At 54.7% G+C, this 13,448-nt stretch overlaps 1 protein-coding gene across 1 annotated transcript; it reads right to left on the bottom strand.

Moving 5' to 3' along the window:
* Window positions 1-3,502: 3,502 nt before the first annotated feature.
* NKX3-2 (NK3 homeobox 2) lies at window positions 3,503-5,911 on the bottom strand. Its single transcript, XM_010591479.2, has 2 exons — window positions 5,446-5,911; window positions 3,503-4,035 (listed from the first exon to the last, which is right to left on the bottom strand). The coding sequence occupies exons 1-2, from the start codon at window positions 5,909-5,911 to the stop codon at window positions 3,503-3,505; spliced, it is 999 nt and encodes a 332-aa protein (XP_010589781.2).
* Between the last annotated feature and the right edge of the window lie 7,537 nt (window positions 5,912-13,448).

Below are 13,448 nucleotides of genomic sequence, written 5' to 3'. Positions count from 1 at the left end.
ACACACACACACAAACACACGCACATGCACACACACACACCCCACACAGGCACACATCGGCGACATTTGGTAGCCGATCTGATCCTAAATTTACTTCCCAGAGCAAGATTCGAGTGCTCGGCCTGAAACCTTGGGACGGATTTCAGCGCTGTGGCAGTGTTCTACCTTCTTTACTAGTCATAGCCCCGGCCTTGGTTTATCCATCTGTAAAGTGGATGCGCCAGACCCCACGATCCCCAAGGTCAGCTCTGAGGTTCGCTGAAGAACGAAGGGAGTGGAAAGATGAAGCAGTCGAAGCCCCCTTGGGCTCAGGCGGCAGCTGCGACTGCTCGGGAGCCCAGGCCCGAGGAGGCCGGCAGAGCTCAGAGCAGCGCAGGGGTGCAGGGATTCGGTGGCAAAGGCCCGCGGACAGTGAGCGGGGCGGAATGGACGCAGGGCCTGTTTTTCATCCCGTAAAAAAAGAGGGAAGGAGGATGGAGAAGGAAAAGGAAAGCTGGAAATAATACCGCGAACTTCCAATAGGAGCCACGTCTCCTGCTCGGGCGCCCGGGGAGGGCCACCCTACTTCAGGCCTGAAACGCGGAGGGACATCCTACGAGGCTGGTGTGCACCCAGAGGTCGCCCCTGGTTCCCGGACTCAGACGTCTTGGCGTGCGCGCCTACCCAGCTCCCCCGGCTGCTCCGAGGGAAGCCGCAATCATCCGGGTCGTACCAAATTCGTTTGAGTCATTTTTCCGAGGCGTCTCGGCCCGTTTCGCGGAGGCGGGGAACCTGAGAAGGGGCGAGGAAGGAAAGGGCCACCGCCCCGCCGGGGTCGGGTCGGGAAGGGAAGGTGGGGCCTGCAGTGGAAGAGAAAGCCCCACCCCGGACCTCTGGGCCTTTTCCTCCTTGGAGGAAAATCGACAAGGATAGAGGACAAACTCCCCTTCGGAGGCAGCCACAAACAACTGCCATTTGCAGAAGGAGAAAACAATCGGCTCCTTCTCCCCACAAAACAAAACAAAAAACAAGAAGGCCTCGGTCGTGGCCAGCTCAAGGAAGAGGAAGCGCGTTCTAGCACTATAAAAAATGTTCTCGCTTTGTACAAGGAAAACGCATTCCTGACTAAGTACAAAATTGAAACGGAATTGTCGAAAAAATTCCAAAAGAAACAAAATGATTGCTGGAACCGTCTGGAAGGTGGTGATGCTTGGGGTGGGGGATATGAATCCGGGGGGCCTTGGCCTCTCCCTTTGCATTTCTTTGCTTCCGGAACGGGAATCATTTTGTAACCTGCTGGCCGGCCCTCTTCGTCCCTGCCGGGTCTGAGGGGCTGCAGGGCGCCTGGCCCAGACCTTTGGGGTACCGAGGAATGGGGGTCCTGGAGGCTAGGGAAGGCGACCGGGCGGGCATCAGGGAGAGGCTGCCTGTGCGCTCCGGGTGATGTGAAATAGAAGGCAGCGGCGCCCAGATTTCTGTATTCCTGCGGCCTCGGAGGCCTTAGCGTCTGTAATATAGCATTATAACTCTTCATTGCTCGCCGGCACCCGGAGGGAATAGAGCGGAACATTTCGCTCCAGTGAATCCGTGGGGTTCTGGGGTGCCTTGGCACGCCAGCGAGGCGCGCCCCTCAGCAAAATGGCGAAGAAAATAACTCTCGCTCTGTCCATCCCCTGCTCCCTCCGTGGGCTTCTGGGCGGGTCAAATGATGCTGTGTCCTCGTGGAAGTGAGAGCGCTTTGGAACTTTGCAGAAAGCCATCTGCAGCTTGCAGGATAAGCGCGCAGATGACGCTCCCCAAGAGACGCTGCTAGCGCCTTGTTCGCCCCGAATCGCATCGGGATTGCAGCTAGGGATTTTTACTACCCTGTTCTCTGAGCTAAATAAAGACAAGTTCACTTGGAGAAACGCTCGGAAAGTGGACAGCAGACAGATAAAGGGAGAGAAAAAGGATGCGGGGGTGGGGTAGGGGTTGGGGGCGGCAGATGGGTTCTATGGAAATGAGTCTGCCGACGGTGCCCTGGACAGTTTCTGAAGCTTCGGAAACCACCGTCCGAGATAAAAGTGGGAATCCGGGGGTTTGCTCCCACACTCATTGGGAGCATCGTGCCTCAAGCAAAGTTCCCTAAATAGCTGCTCCCTGAGCTGCGCGAGATTAAATCCTTCCTGCGGCGGGCCGCAGGCGGGCTCCCGGAGGAGGGAAGTGGCCTTGGTCCAGGATTGAGAAGTGGGGAAAATGAGACCCGGCTATTTGCAGCCTGCGTTGATGGTTCCCCCAAAGCCAGGTGGAAAGAGGCTCAGAGAAAACACGGCGTCCAGGAGAGCATATTAAACTAAAAGTTTATAAATTAAAAAAAAAATACAGCGAATAGAGCTTCCAAACTTCACAAATCTTTTTAAAGTTAATACTCTATTGAGTGCACAGTGCCCTAAGGAGGCGAGAAGCGGCGAGGTCGACACGACAGGTTGAATCACCTGTCTTACCGGCAGAGGCTGGGATGGGATCGGGGAGTCCTGGAGCCGGACAAATGAGTCTCCGAGTTAGGGTGGGACCACCCGCCCTCCCCAGGGATGGCAGACAGAGGATCGGGAGGCGGCACCGCGGGGGACGCCCTGGAAAGGAGGGCCGGGGATATTCACATTGAATACAAAAATAACCGTCATTTGAATACAAACAACTGAAAGTGCTACAAGTCAATCTCCTTAAAAAAAAAAAAAAAGTTTCTGCAAAGGGCTGCTTGGATTTGCTCTCTGTCTTGTTTTGGGGGCTCCCAGGCTCTTTCCACTCAGGTGCGGCTCTGGACCTCAGGGAGCAAAGATGTCCCGTCCCCCCCGCCCGCCCTGCCCTGCCCTGCCCTGCCCTGCCCTGCCCCGCCCTGCCCTGCCCTGCCCTGCGCTGCCCTGCCCTGCCCTGCCCTGCCCTGCGCTTAGAGGCTTCCTTCCTGACAGCACCCAATAGTGTGCCCCTGCCCCGGTGCTGGCTCTAAAACCAAACGGTTCAGATCAACCCCTGACCTGGGGCTGCCAGGGTTCCGCACCCCCCTTGGTTACAGATGCAATTTCCAAAAATAGATATGTAGATACACATAGATCGGTAGCATGGATACCATGAACTAGTGTGGCCAAGCGCACGAAGCTCCCGGCAGGCCTGAAAGTTTGGAGATTCAAGCTACTGGTCTCCAGGAGTTTTCTCCGCTCCGGGGAAACGCCGTCTCCTGGCAGACACAATCCGAATCCGACACTGTCGTAGTAATAAATAGTGTCCAGGGGCTTCGAGGCAGGTGACGGCCGAGCAGGGCCCCTAGGCCTTAGGGTGCCTCTGTTCAAATTAGAAAAAGGCGCCCCCTCTGGGCAGACTCGGTCCAGCGGCCAGGGCGCACAGCAAGGCGAGCAGAGCCAGGGCCGGGTTTCATTCCCCTCTTGCCCCTTCGGCGGTGCCGGGTACAGGGCCCAACCTAAGCAGCCATCAGCGACTGTCCAGACCTGGGATGCGAGGATCATTCGCTGCCTCGCCCCGGGCTGGCTCACTGGGTGCCCGCAGCGGCCGCGCACGTGGAGAGTGCCCAGCCCGGGAGGCAGTAGTAGGGGTAATAGTAGGAGGGCTGCAGCGGCAGCAGCGAGGGCGGCCGGAGCACCTCGCCCGGCAGGTACTGTCTCTGGTCGTCACGCACCAGCACCTTCACAGCCACTTTTTTGGCAGCGGGCGCTGAAGCCAGCAGATCTGCAGCCATCTGTCGGCGTTTGGTCTTGTAGCGGCGGTTCTGGAACCAGATCTTCACCTGTGTCTCGGTGAGCTTCAGCGACGCGGCCAGGTCGGCGCGCTCGGGCCCCGACAGGTAGCGCTGGTGGTTGAAGCGGCGCTCCAGCTCGAAGACCTGAGCGTGAGAGAAGGCAGCCCGCGAGCGCTTCTTACGCGGCTTGGGCGCAGCGGGTTCCTCCTCCTCCTCCTCCGCGCCGCCCGCCGGGCCGCCGCTGCCTCCGCCTCCGCTACACAGCGCAGGTACGCGCGCGCTCCCAGGACCAACACCGTCGTCCTCAGCAGTAGGGCTGCGGTCGCCTGCGGACCGAATGGGAAGAGAAACAAGACACAGTTAGCGGCGCAGAGGAGGCGAGGCCCGGCCTCAGCTGGGGGGGTGGGGGAAGCTGGGAGGGCCTGGCAGCCGCGGGCCCTGGAAGGCAGCCGGGCAAACAAATCTCAGAGCCCAGTCTCACTCGTTTCCCTGGGTTCGCGATGAACTCAACCGCCATATCAACGCTGTGCAGCTAAGGACCAGCCCCTGCCCTCTCTGGGCCCCAGGCTTCCCTCAATAACACTGGGCATCCCCGAAGCCCTCTATCAGCACCGAGCCAAGGGGTTCTAGGCTATGCTTCGGTCTCACTCCTTGGGTCACCCGCCTCCCCACACTCACGCTCACACACACGCGTCGGCTGCAGTAATGGGGAGGTGCAGGGACGGCTCCTGGGGCCAAAGATACTCGAAGGTCCTGGGGTTGCTGCGAGGAGTGTGGCAACAGGCTGTGCTAAGGCCTGGGATGGGATGGTCCCTCTCTCTCCGCTGAGGGCTGGGACTGAGGGTGAGAAGCGGGCAGTTCCTGCCCCAGGTCTTTGGGCCCACTCTGACCCCCGCTTCTTGAGCTCCCCGCGGCCACCCCAGCAGAGAAGTCCAGCCTCTGGTCTGCACAGACATCATTTGTCTGGGGCCAGCGTGCGGCCTACAGCTGAGGGCGCCTGCCCGGACGAGTAGAGGGGTCTTTCGGACCGCACGAACCGGCGGCTGAAGAGGCCCCTCTCCCGGAGGTGTTCCGGAGGATCTAAATCAAACCCCGGGGCTTCCGCCGGCTTCCGTGTTTGCTTCCACCTTCTGGGTCCTCAACCCAGGGCTGCTATCTCGGGTCTGGGGTCTGGGAAAGCTAAACTCGCCCTCTTCCCAAAGCTCGGCTTCGCAGAGCCTGGGCCTCAGATCTACTGGGAGGTCTCCCTCACTACCTATACCTGCACGTTAGGAGGGTGTCTGCTTCTGGCCACGAAAGCGCACTGGCCAACCCAGGTCTCTGGGCCCCTCACTCTTCCCCTTCGCTGATTTTGGGAGCTTGGGAACCTACACGGCCGAAGACACTGGCGATGAAATTAAAGGACCCCCCACCCACGCCCAGGGCAGGGATAGGCTCTCTCTTCAGTCCCATCTAGGGCATACTGTCCCAGGACGTTTCGGGGCCAGCTCCTAGATGCAGGGCTCTGAGGAGCGCCTCGGTCCTATCGCGGGCTCAGCTCCCGCGCGGCTAGAGCAGTCCACGCCAGCGCGCAGAGCTTCGGGACTTCGCCAAACCCGGCGCCCCAAGGCGCACGATGCTCACGGCAGGGCTCGGTCTCCCTGGCCGGCTCCTCCCCGCCCGCCCCACTCGGAGTGGGTTGCCCTCCTCGCCCATCTCCTCAACCCGTCTCCCTGCCCCGCGAAGTCGCAGCAGACCTGAGGCGCTGGCCGACATTTCGCTGTCGCTGCGGCCCGCGGCTTCCTCCTCCAGGTCTTTGGTGGCGGGAAGCTCGCAGGCCGGCTGGCCGAGGCCCAGGGTTCCCCCGGAACGGCAGGCCCCGCTGGCCCCCGGTGCGGCCGCGCAGCGGCGCCCGCCTTCGTTCTCCTCACTGAGAGCCGAGTCTGAGTCCCAGCCTCCAGGGCTCCCCGCGGTCCGCCCAGCAGCCGCCCTGGTCCCGGCAGGCGACGCCAGCAGAGAGTCCTCGGCGCCCCCCAACGCGCCCGCGCCGGTCTCCCCAAAGAGCCTCCAGCAGCAGGCAGCGGGCGCCACGGCCACCGGCGCCGCTGTGCCCCCGGGCGCCGGGCACCCTTCTGGCGCGGGCAGCCCGCCGCGCTCTTCCTTCTTGTTGAGGATCGCCTGGATGGAGAAGGGCGTCAAGGTGCTGGCGCCGCGCACAGCCATCTGCGCTGCGGGCCGCAGCGGCCGGCCGGCGGGCACCGGGGCGCAGGCAGCTCGGAGCGGCCGGAGCGCGCGGCGGCCCGGTGCGAGTGAGCTGGGCGCGCGGGGCGCCTGCAGCCCAGTCCGGCGGCCCGGCAGCGCCCGCCCCTCGGGCCGGGAGCCCCGCGGACCCTCACCCCACCTCCGAGGCCCACCCCGCCCGGGACCCCTCCCCCGACCCAGCGCCAGACGCGCTCTTCTCGCAGCTCGGCTGGATTATCTCATCGCCGCGCGCCCTCAGGGGCGGGCCGGGGTCTGCCCCCTCGGGGGGGCGTGGAGGGGGTCGGCGGGCCCCTCGGCGGCTGCAGTCCCCTCCCAAGCTCTGCCGGGGCGCACGGCCTGGGCACTTTTTCTTTGCGTTCTGTGTCTTCCCCGCTGCAAGACTTGGCTCCAGGCTGGTCCTCTCGCTTCCCGCTGGGCTCGCGCTTCTGGAGCCCACCTCCGGCGGGGCAGTGGTGGCCGGAGTCCGAGCGGCGCGGGCCACTTTTTTACCCCCTGCTCCGGTTTTATCTGTTTCTTCTCTTTCCTTCTCTGGCGTTCCACCGGCCTCCCCCCCTCCCCTCACTCGGGTGTCGTTCCTCAATGTTGAGTGACACCCCAGGCCACGCCCCTTCGCGGGGCCGTCCCGGACGCTTCGGGCCTCCCATTGGCTGGCTCCAGCTGGGCGATGTTGACTTTAACAGACAGAACTGGGCACGTTGCGCCGCCAAAGACCGGGCCTGACTTAACCCCTTCCCTCCTAAGCCTTATCCTCGAAGCATCCTCCAGCAACCAGGACGCTCGCCCTCCCAGACACGCTGCCCAGAAAACCACGTTTCTAACCTCTGTAGAAGTCCCCATCTATGCCAGCACTGTTAACGGAATACTGAGATTAGGTTAAATCCAAAAAATCTGCGGGGAAAACTCAAGGCAATGCGGTTCTCTAAATTGCGCGCTTTGGTTCGGTTCCCTTGGCACGGATGAGAAGCGCGATAAACTAAATGCAACACCCCCCTTCAGTTTTGTGGCTCCCTCACTCCGAATTCTTTTCTCTGAAATAATCTTTTAGTTAAAATCATTCTAGAAATATTTTTCTTTCCTCGTCGTCTTTGACTTGATTCGATTTTTATACAGGAATTTAGAACTTTAAAAATCTGGTACAGTTAGAACTAAACTCAGACAAGGAATTGGAAGGCATCTTTAAGAAAGCAGCTAGAAATGGTACAGTCATTTCCCTGGGTGGTCAATACTGAATTTAATTGGCGTTTGCAGAGTTTTACATAAGGAAAACAAAATAAAACAAAACTCTTTCACGTTGCTCTTTAAATATTCAATTACTTGCAAGTTCAATAAGTTGAGAAATAAAGATATGTTTGTTCATTTAAAAGAATGTCAGGGAATTGCCATAGTAATAAGCCAGAACTGAGAACATTAAACGCTCTTGAAAAATAAGAAATCCATGGTTGTGTGTAATCAGAAGGAACCCAGGTAAGAAAGACAAACATTGTGGGTATATCAAAACATACGTTGCTTACTTATGTTATTTATTTTTAAATTAAAAATTTTCTCAAGTAACATATTTTCCTGTCTTCCATTTTTTTTTTTTTTATTAACCGGAGCTTTAACTAACATCAAATACACCAATTTGAACCATTAAATAAATGTACAGAACTGTAATTTTTAATTCAGCAAATTGCTGGGATTGGCGTTATTGCTCTCATTAAAATAAATAACATTCCCCCCTGTTGCTTTCTTCTGGGTTGTTCTTGTGCTGGCAGGAGGGAATACACTCGCCATTCATATTTTTCAGCCCAAGTGAGAGGTTTTGCATGGTGTATACTTTCTAGCGTTTCAGCCACTTCATGCTTTCTTCCTTTGTGCAAACCTTGAAATGTATTTGGGGGAAGAAGAAGAAGAAAAAAAAAAACCTAACACTTGAAGAGATCATTGTCCTTTATAGTACAAGCTCTTTAGGACTGCATCCATTTTGAGGGAAAGGTGTTCAGATTTGGGTGTCAGTCTCTGGAAGGTGCAAGAAAACGGTAAGCTCTTCAGGCAGCCAGACAAACAGAAGCCAATGCTTACAAGGTTTCAAAAGGAAGTGTGTCCTGTTCTTTTTCCTCACCGACCTTTATTTATTCTTTAACCCTCCAGACCCATCCTAGGGAGGGACGGGTATTGGGAGTCTCTGTGCGGACTTACTCTCTGGATGGGTGGTGGGGCCGGCAGAAGAGATTGACACTGTTGGCCGGGAAGGTGAGAGATGAGCAGGTGTGGACTGTGTGTCCCTTAGAACCGTCACTTTGTGGGGTTAGGACTTGGTGTGGACGAATAATAGAGTGCGTTCAGGACACACATAGGCAGGCAGAGACGTGTGGGGGTTGAATGATCGAGTACTAGAGTAAGTTTGGGGGCTATACAAAGATTTACTTGAAAATAATAGCTACTATGTAGTTAAAAAAAAAAAAACTAAAAAGAAAGAAAAATCCAAATGATCGTAGGCTATGCCCCTTGCCACAGGCTTGGGCAGAGGTTTCCAAGCACGGAAAGAGGTGGTCGGCGATTTTGAGATGTCCGTGTTCTGCGTGCCAGGAGGGTAAGAAAGTGGCCGCACCCTGCGTCTTCAGGAAGCGCACAGCCAGGGCGGCTGACGGGTGGCATCTCGGGCAATTGCGTCCACGAGTTTGGTGAGTGACTGGAGACAGGGTCGGGAGTGGGGTGTTTGGAACAGGAGAAACACACCCGGTCTGGAGCTACAGCTAGAAGCTGCTCTTAATAAGAGGCGTGTGGGGATGAAAAAGCTCTGGGGGGCGATGAGCGGAGGTGGTTGCCTGCCTGGAGACTTCCCCGGGAACTCGAAGAGTTAAGGCCGTCAAGCTGCAGAGTGTGGCGAGCGCTCAGCAGGTCTGTGCAGACCCGCGCCCTCCGAGGCCATCGCCTGCGGTTTTCCCCGGGGATGGCTCCAGCTCCCGCAGATCAGCGGACGCCGGATTGCGCCTGCCGTTGCCCAGCATCGCGCTCTGGCCTGGGCCGCCGGGGCGCCCGCGGAGGCTTGGAGGAGGCACTCAGCTCTCTGCGCGCCCCTCCTCGCTCCCTCCTTCCAAGTCTTTTTCCCTTCCTACTCCCCTACCTTCTCCGCCCGCGTCTCCCTCTTCTCCACCACCTTCTCCTTCCCTTCCCCTCCTCTCCCTCTTCAGGTCCCTTTCTCTCTTCCCCTCTCCTATACCTGCTCCCCATCCTCCTCGCAGTCTGGTTCCTGCGCGTCCCTTACTTGTGCGCCTGGCGACCCCAGAAGAGCCCGAGCCAGGAGCTCTGCACGCCGGGAGGCTCCGCAGGCCACCGGCGGAGGTGTCAGGGTTGGGGTGAAGGGGAGTCGAGGACTGAACACTCAGCTCTCGGACGCGCGCCGTGACACCCACTCCTGCGCACGGAGTCCCCTAGTGAGCCCCGGATGTTCTGGCTGGGTCCCCGCGTGCCGCGCTGTTGCCGCCCGCCACTTGAGCCCTCGGCCCGCCCAGTTCCCGACCGGAGACGGTCCATCTGCCCTGAGCGGCCCGGGGCACGCTGCAATGCGAGGCCGCGCGAGGCTCGGCTCTCAGACGCCGGTGACCTTGACCCAAGTCACCTGCCTTCTCTGGGCCACGGTTTTCAGTTCTTTCAAGCAAGGGCTCGGACCAGGTGCCCTCGGAGGCCGTGGCTAAGCCGCGCAGACCAGACGGGCTGGGAGGGCGCCCCGGGGCAGGCTCTTCTGCCCCGAATCGAGGCAGAGGACGCGTTGGAGTTGGCCATGTGTCCTCATAAGCGTTCCCAAGCTTCAAGGGACTCGCGGATAATGCACCGAAAGACCCCGGCTCCTGGGTTCCTAAATCATTCGTTCCCAGCCCCCCAGTAGGGCTTTTCACCCACTTTGTTCAGGTATCTCCGACTGCTGGGAGGAGAGCCTACTTCTTTAACAAGCGTTACCGAGGTGGCCCGAACGCCTTTCTAGAGCGCCAAACCAAACTAAACCAAAGCAAACTCACTGCCGGCAGTCCAGTCCATTCTGACTCATAGCGAACCTGTAGGATGGAGTAGCACTGCGTCACAGGATTTCCAGGGCTATAAATCTTTAGGGAAGCCGACTGCCACGTCTTTCTCCTGCAGAGTGGATTCTAACCCGGGACTTTGCGGTTAGCAGCCCAGCGCCTAACCACTGCGCAAACGGGGTAGTTTTACATGCAAACAAATATTGCTCACCAACGTAGTCCAAGGAACTACAGCTTACTGCTTTATTTCATTTACACAATCCGGAGGATGGAATGCGTAGAAAACATTATTATCACTATTACTGAGCCTCACCGAGTTTAAATGACTTGACCACCAGTAAGCGCCTAAGTCAGAACTCAAATGTGGCTTTGTCTGATGCCAAATTCAGTCGGGTTTTACACTGTAACCGGTTGTTCTCATTAACCTCCAGGTTTACTGTAAATAAGTGCTTGCATCCTTACCTTTCTCTATGCTACCCAATATCAGTTTCGAAATGAAGGACATAAAAGAAGGAACCCAGGCAGGCAAATCTATTTCTTCTGTTCCGAGTATTTTAAAATAAAGCACCATAAGGCTTGCAGATCTGAATCTAAACGTCGTTATCTAGAAAGAGGGAACCCAGTGTTGCTCTTCTAATCAATCAACAAACTGTCTAGAGAGAGACAGCCAGGAGACGGAAATCCCCTGGGTTGAAAAATCAGGGAACCTGGGATCTGTTCTCAGCTTTGCGATGCAGCGATGCAACTTCAAGGAGGCCACTTTCCCTTTGGAGCTTACTTTTCTTACCTGTAAAAAGCCGGGGCTGAAGATCTCGCATTTCTTTGAAAAGAAACCGACGGACTCTTGGAGTAGCCTAGATACAGTGGAGACCGAGCGCCACCTAGCGGGGACCTCTCGGATTTGTGGGGTACCGACGTAGAGAAGCACTGTGATAAGAAAAAAAGAAAACGTTGGGGGGCCAAAACTGAATGCTTGAATGTTTTTGCTCCTAGTTTCATGTTTCCACAGCCCCTAACAGCGGAGATGTTCCATTTTAAAACTTACTCAGGCAGAGTTCAAACGCCTCATCAAAGGCTTTGGACCGGACAAGGACGTGCTCGGATTTGTTCTAGAGCTGGAGGACATTGCAGCTGGAGAAGCCCAGAGACTGCCTGGAACACACACCCGCGCTTTCTCGCTCCTGGCTCCCCACGCTGCCTGTTGTGAGCGCTCCACCAAGGCTCTGGCTTGCTGATGATCTAGGGCCTGATCTGTTGCAGCCATGTGAATGTTTTTCAGTTTCTTAAGAGACTAATTTCTTCAGAGACTAATCGAGGCATTTCGCGGTCAACACCAGAAACCTCAAGCATTACAAACCAGCCTAGCTGGCCCGTCAGTTTTGTTTTCTCATTGGGATTGTCTATCAGACAATAGGTGGATGGTGGTGCTATTTAGTGTGTGAATGTGAGACCGGGGATTGAGTGCTGCTCAGAGGAAGAGGAGAGTTGAGCCGATAAAGAGGAAAACCTTATGTCCTGTCACTTGTGCTGAGTTTGAGGTGCTTGTGGAATACAAAGACATTTTTCTGAATTTTTGAATTGGATTTCTGGCTCTGCGGGCCCTGACGGTGTTACACCAAGTTTTCTTTGTGAAAATTCCCAACTATTTTTCCTTTCTTTAGTCTTCCTTCCATTCATTTAATATTCAGCAAATATTTACAGAGTGTTTACTATGTCTCAGGTACTGGTGTAGGCTCTGGGTTGTGGTAGTGAAGGAGTCATGTAAGGACCATGCTCTGAACATGCTAACATTCTAGTGGAGGGATACCACCATGCACAAATCCCTAAAGAAAGCAATGGGAAAAGTATGAGATAATGGTAAGGACTATGAAGCAAGCCTTCAAACTGGTTCAAACCCCTGCTGAGAATTTGCATTTCTAACAAGTTCCCAGGGGTTGCTAATGCTGCTGGTTAGGGTCCAATTCTGAGAACCACTAGTAGAGCAGTGGGTCCCAAAATTTATTATACATAAGAATCACAGAGTCACTGTACCAAAAAGAACTGGTCGACATTCAGTCATTTCAGGAGGTAGCATATGATCAAGAACCAGGGATTCTGAAGGAAGAAGTCCAAGCTGCACTTGAAGACACTGGCGAGAAACAAGGCTCCAGGAACGGATGGAATACCAGTTGAGATGTTTGAACAAAAGGAGGCGGCACTGGAGGTACTCACTTGTCTCTCTATGCTAAGAAATTTGGAGGACAGCTACCTGGCCAACTGACTGGAAGAGATCCATGTTTATACTCATTCCAAAGAAAGATGATCTAACCGAATACAGAAATTATTGAACAATATCATTAATATCACACACAAGTAAAATTTTACTGAAGATCATTAAAAAATGGTTGCACCAGTACATCGACAGGGAACTGCCAGGAATTCAAGCTGAATTCCGAAGAGGACGTGGAACAAGGGAGATCATTGCTGATGTCAGGTGGATGATGGCTGAAAGCAGAGAATAGCAGAAGGATGTTTATCTGTGTTTTATTGACTATTCAAAGGCATTCAACTGTGTGGATCACAACAAGTTATGGATAACATTTTGAAGAATGGGAATTCCAGACCACTTAACTGTACTCATGAGGAACTTGTACTTAGACTAAGAGGCAGTCGTTTAAACAGAACAAGGGGATGCTGCGTGGTTTAAATGCAGGAAAGGTGTGCACCAGGGTTGTGTCCTTTCACCATACTTATTCAGTCTGCATGCTAAGCAAACAAACCGAGAAGCTGGACTATATGAAAAATAACAGGCCATCAGGATTGCAGGAAGACTCATTAACAACGTGTGATATGCAGATGATACAACCTTGGTTGCTGAAAGTGAAGAAGGGCTTGAAGCACTTAGAAGATCAAAGACCACAGCCTTCAGTATGGATTACACCTCAACATAAAGAAAACAAAAATCCTTACTACTGGACCAAAAAGCAACATCACAATAAATGGAGAAAAGATTGAAGTTGTCAAAGATTTCATTTTACTTGGTTCCACAATCAATGCTCATGGAAGCAGCAGTCATGAAGTCAAAAGATGTATTGCATTGGGCAAATGTACTGCAAAAGATCTCTTTAAAGTGTTAAAAAGCAAAGATGTCACTTTAAGGACTCAGATGTTTGTGACCCAAGCTACGGTGTTTTTAATCACCTCACATGCATGTGAAAGCTGGACAATGAGTAAGGAAGACTGAAGAAGGACTGATGCCTTTGAATTATGGTGCTGGTGAAGAATATTGAATATGCCATGGACTGCCAGAAAAATGAACAAATCTGTCTTGAAAGAAGCACAGCCAGAATGCTCATTAGAAGCAAAGATGGAGAGACTTCATCTCACATACTTTGGACATGTTATTGAGAGGGACCAGTCCCTGGAGAAGGACATTATTGATGGATTGACACAGTGGCTGCAACAATGGGCTCAAGCATAATAACAATTACGAAGATGGTGCAGGACCGGGCAGTGTT

This window comes from Loxodonta africana, chromosome 5 (genome assembly GCF_030014295.1).
Source record: "Loxodonta africana isolate mLoxAfr1 chromosome 5, mLoxAfr1.hap2, whole genome shotgun sequence".
In the NCBI taxonomy this organism is placed as follows: domain Eukaryota; kingdom Metazoa; phylum Chordata; class Mammalia; order Proboscidea; family Elephantidae; genus Loxodonta; species Loxodonta africana.
The sequence above is the reverse complement of the archived record's forward strand: the minus strand, read 5'-3'. Positions and strand labels throughout refer to the sequence as shown.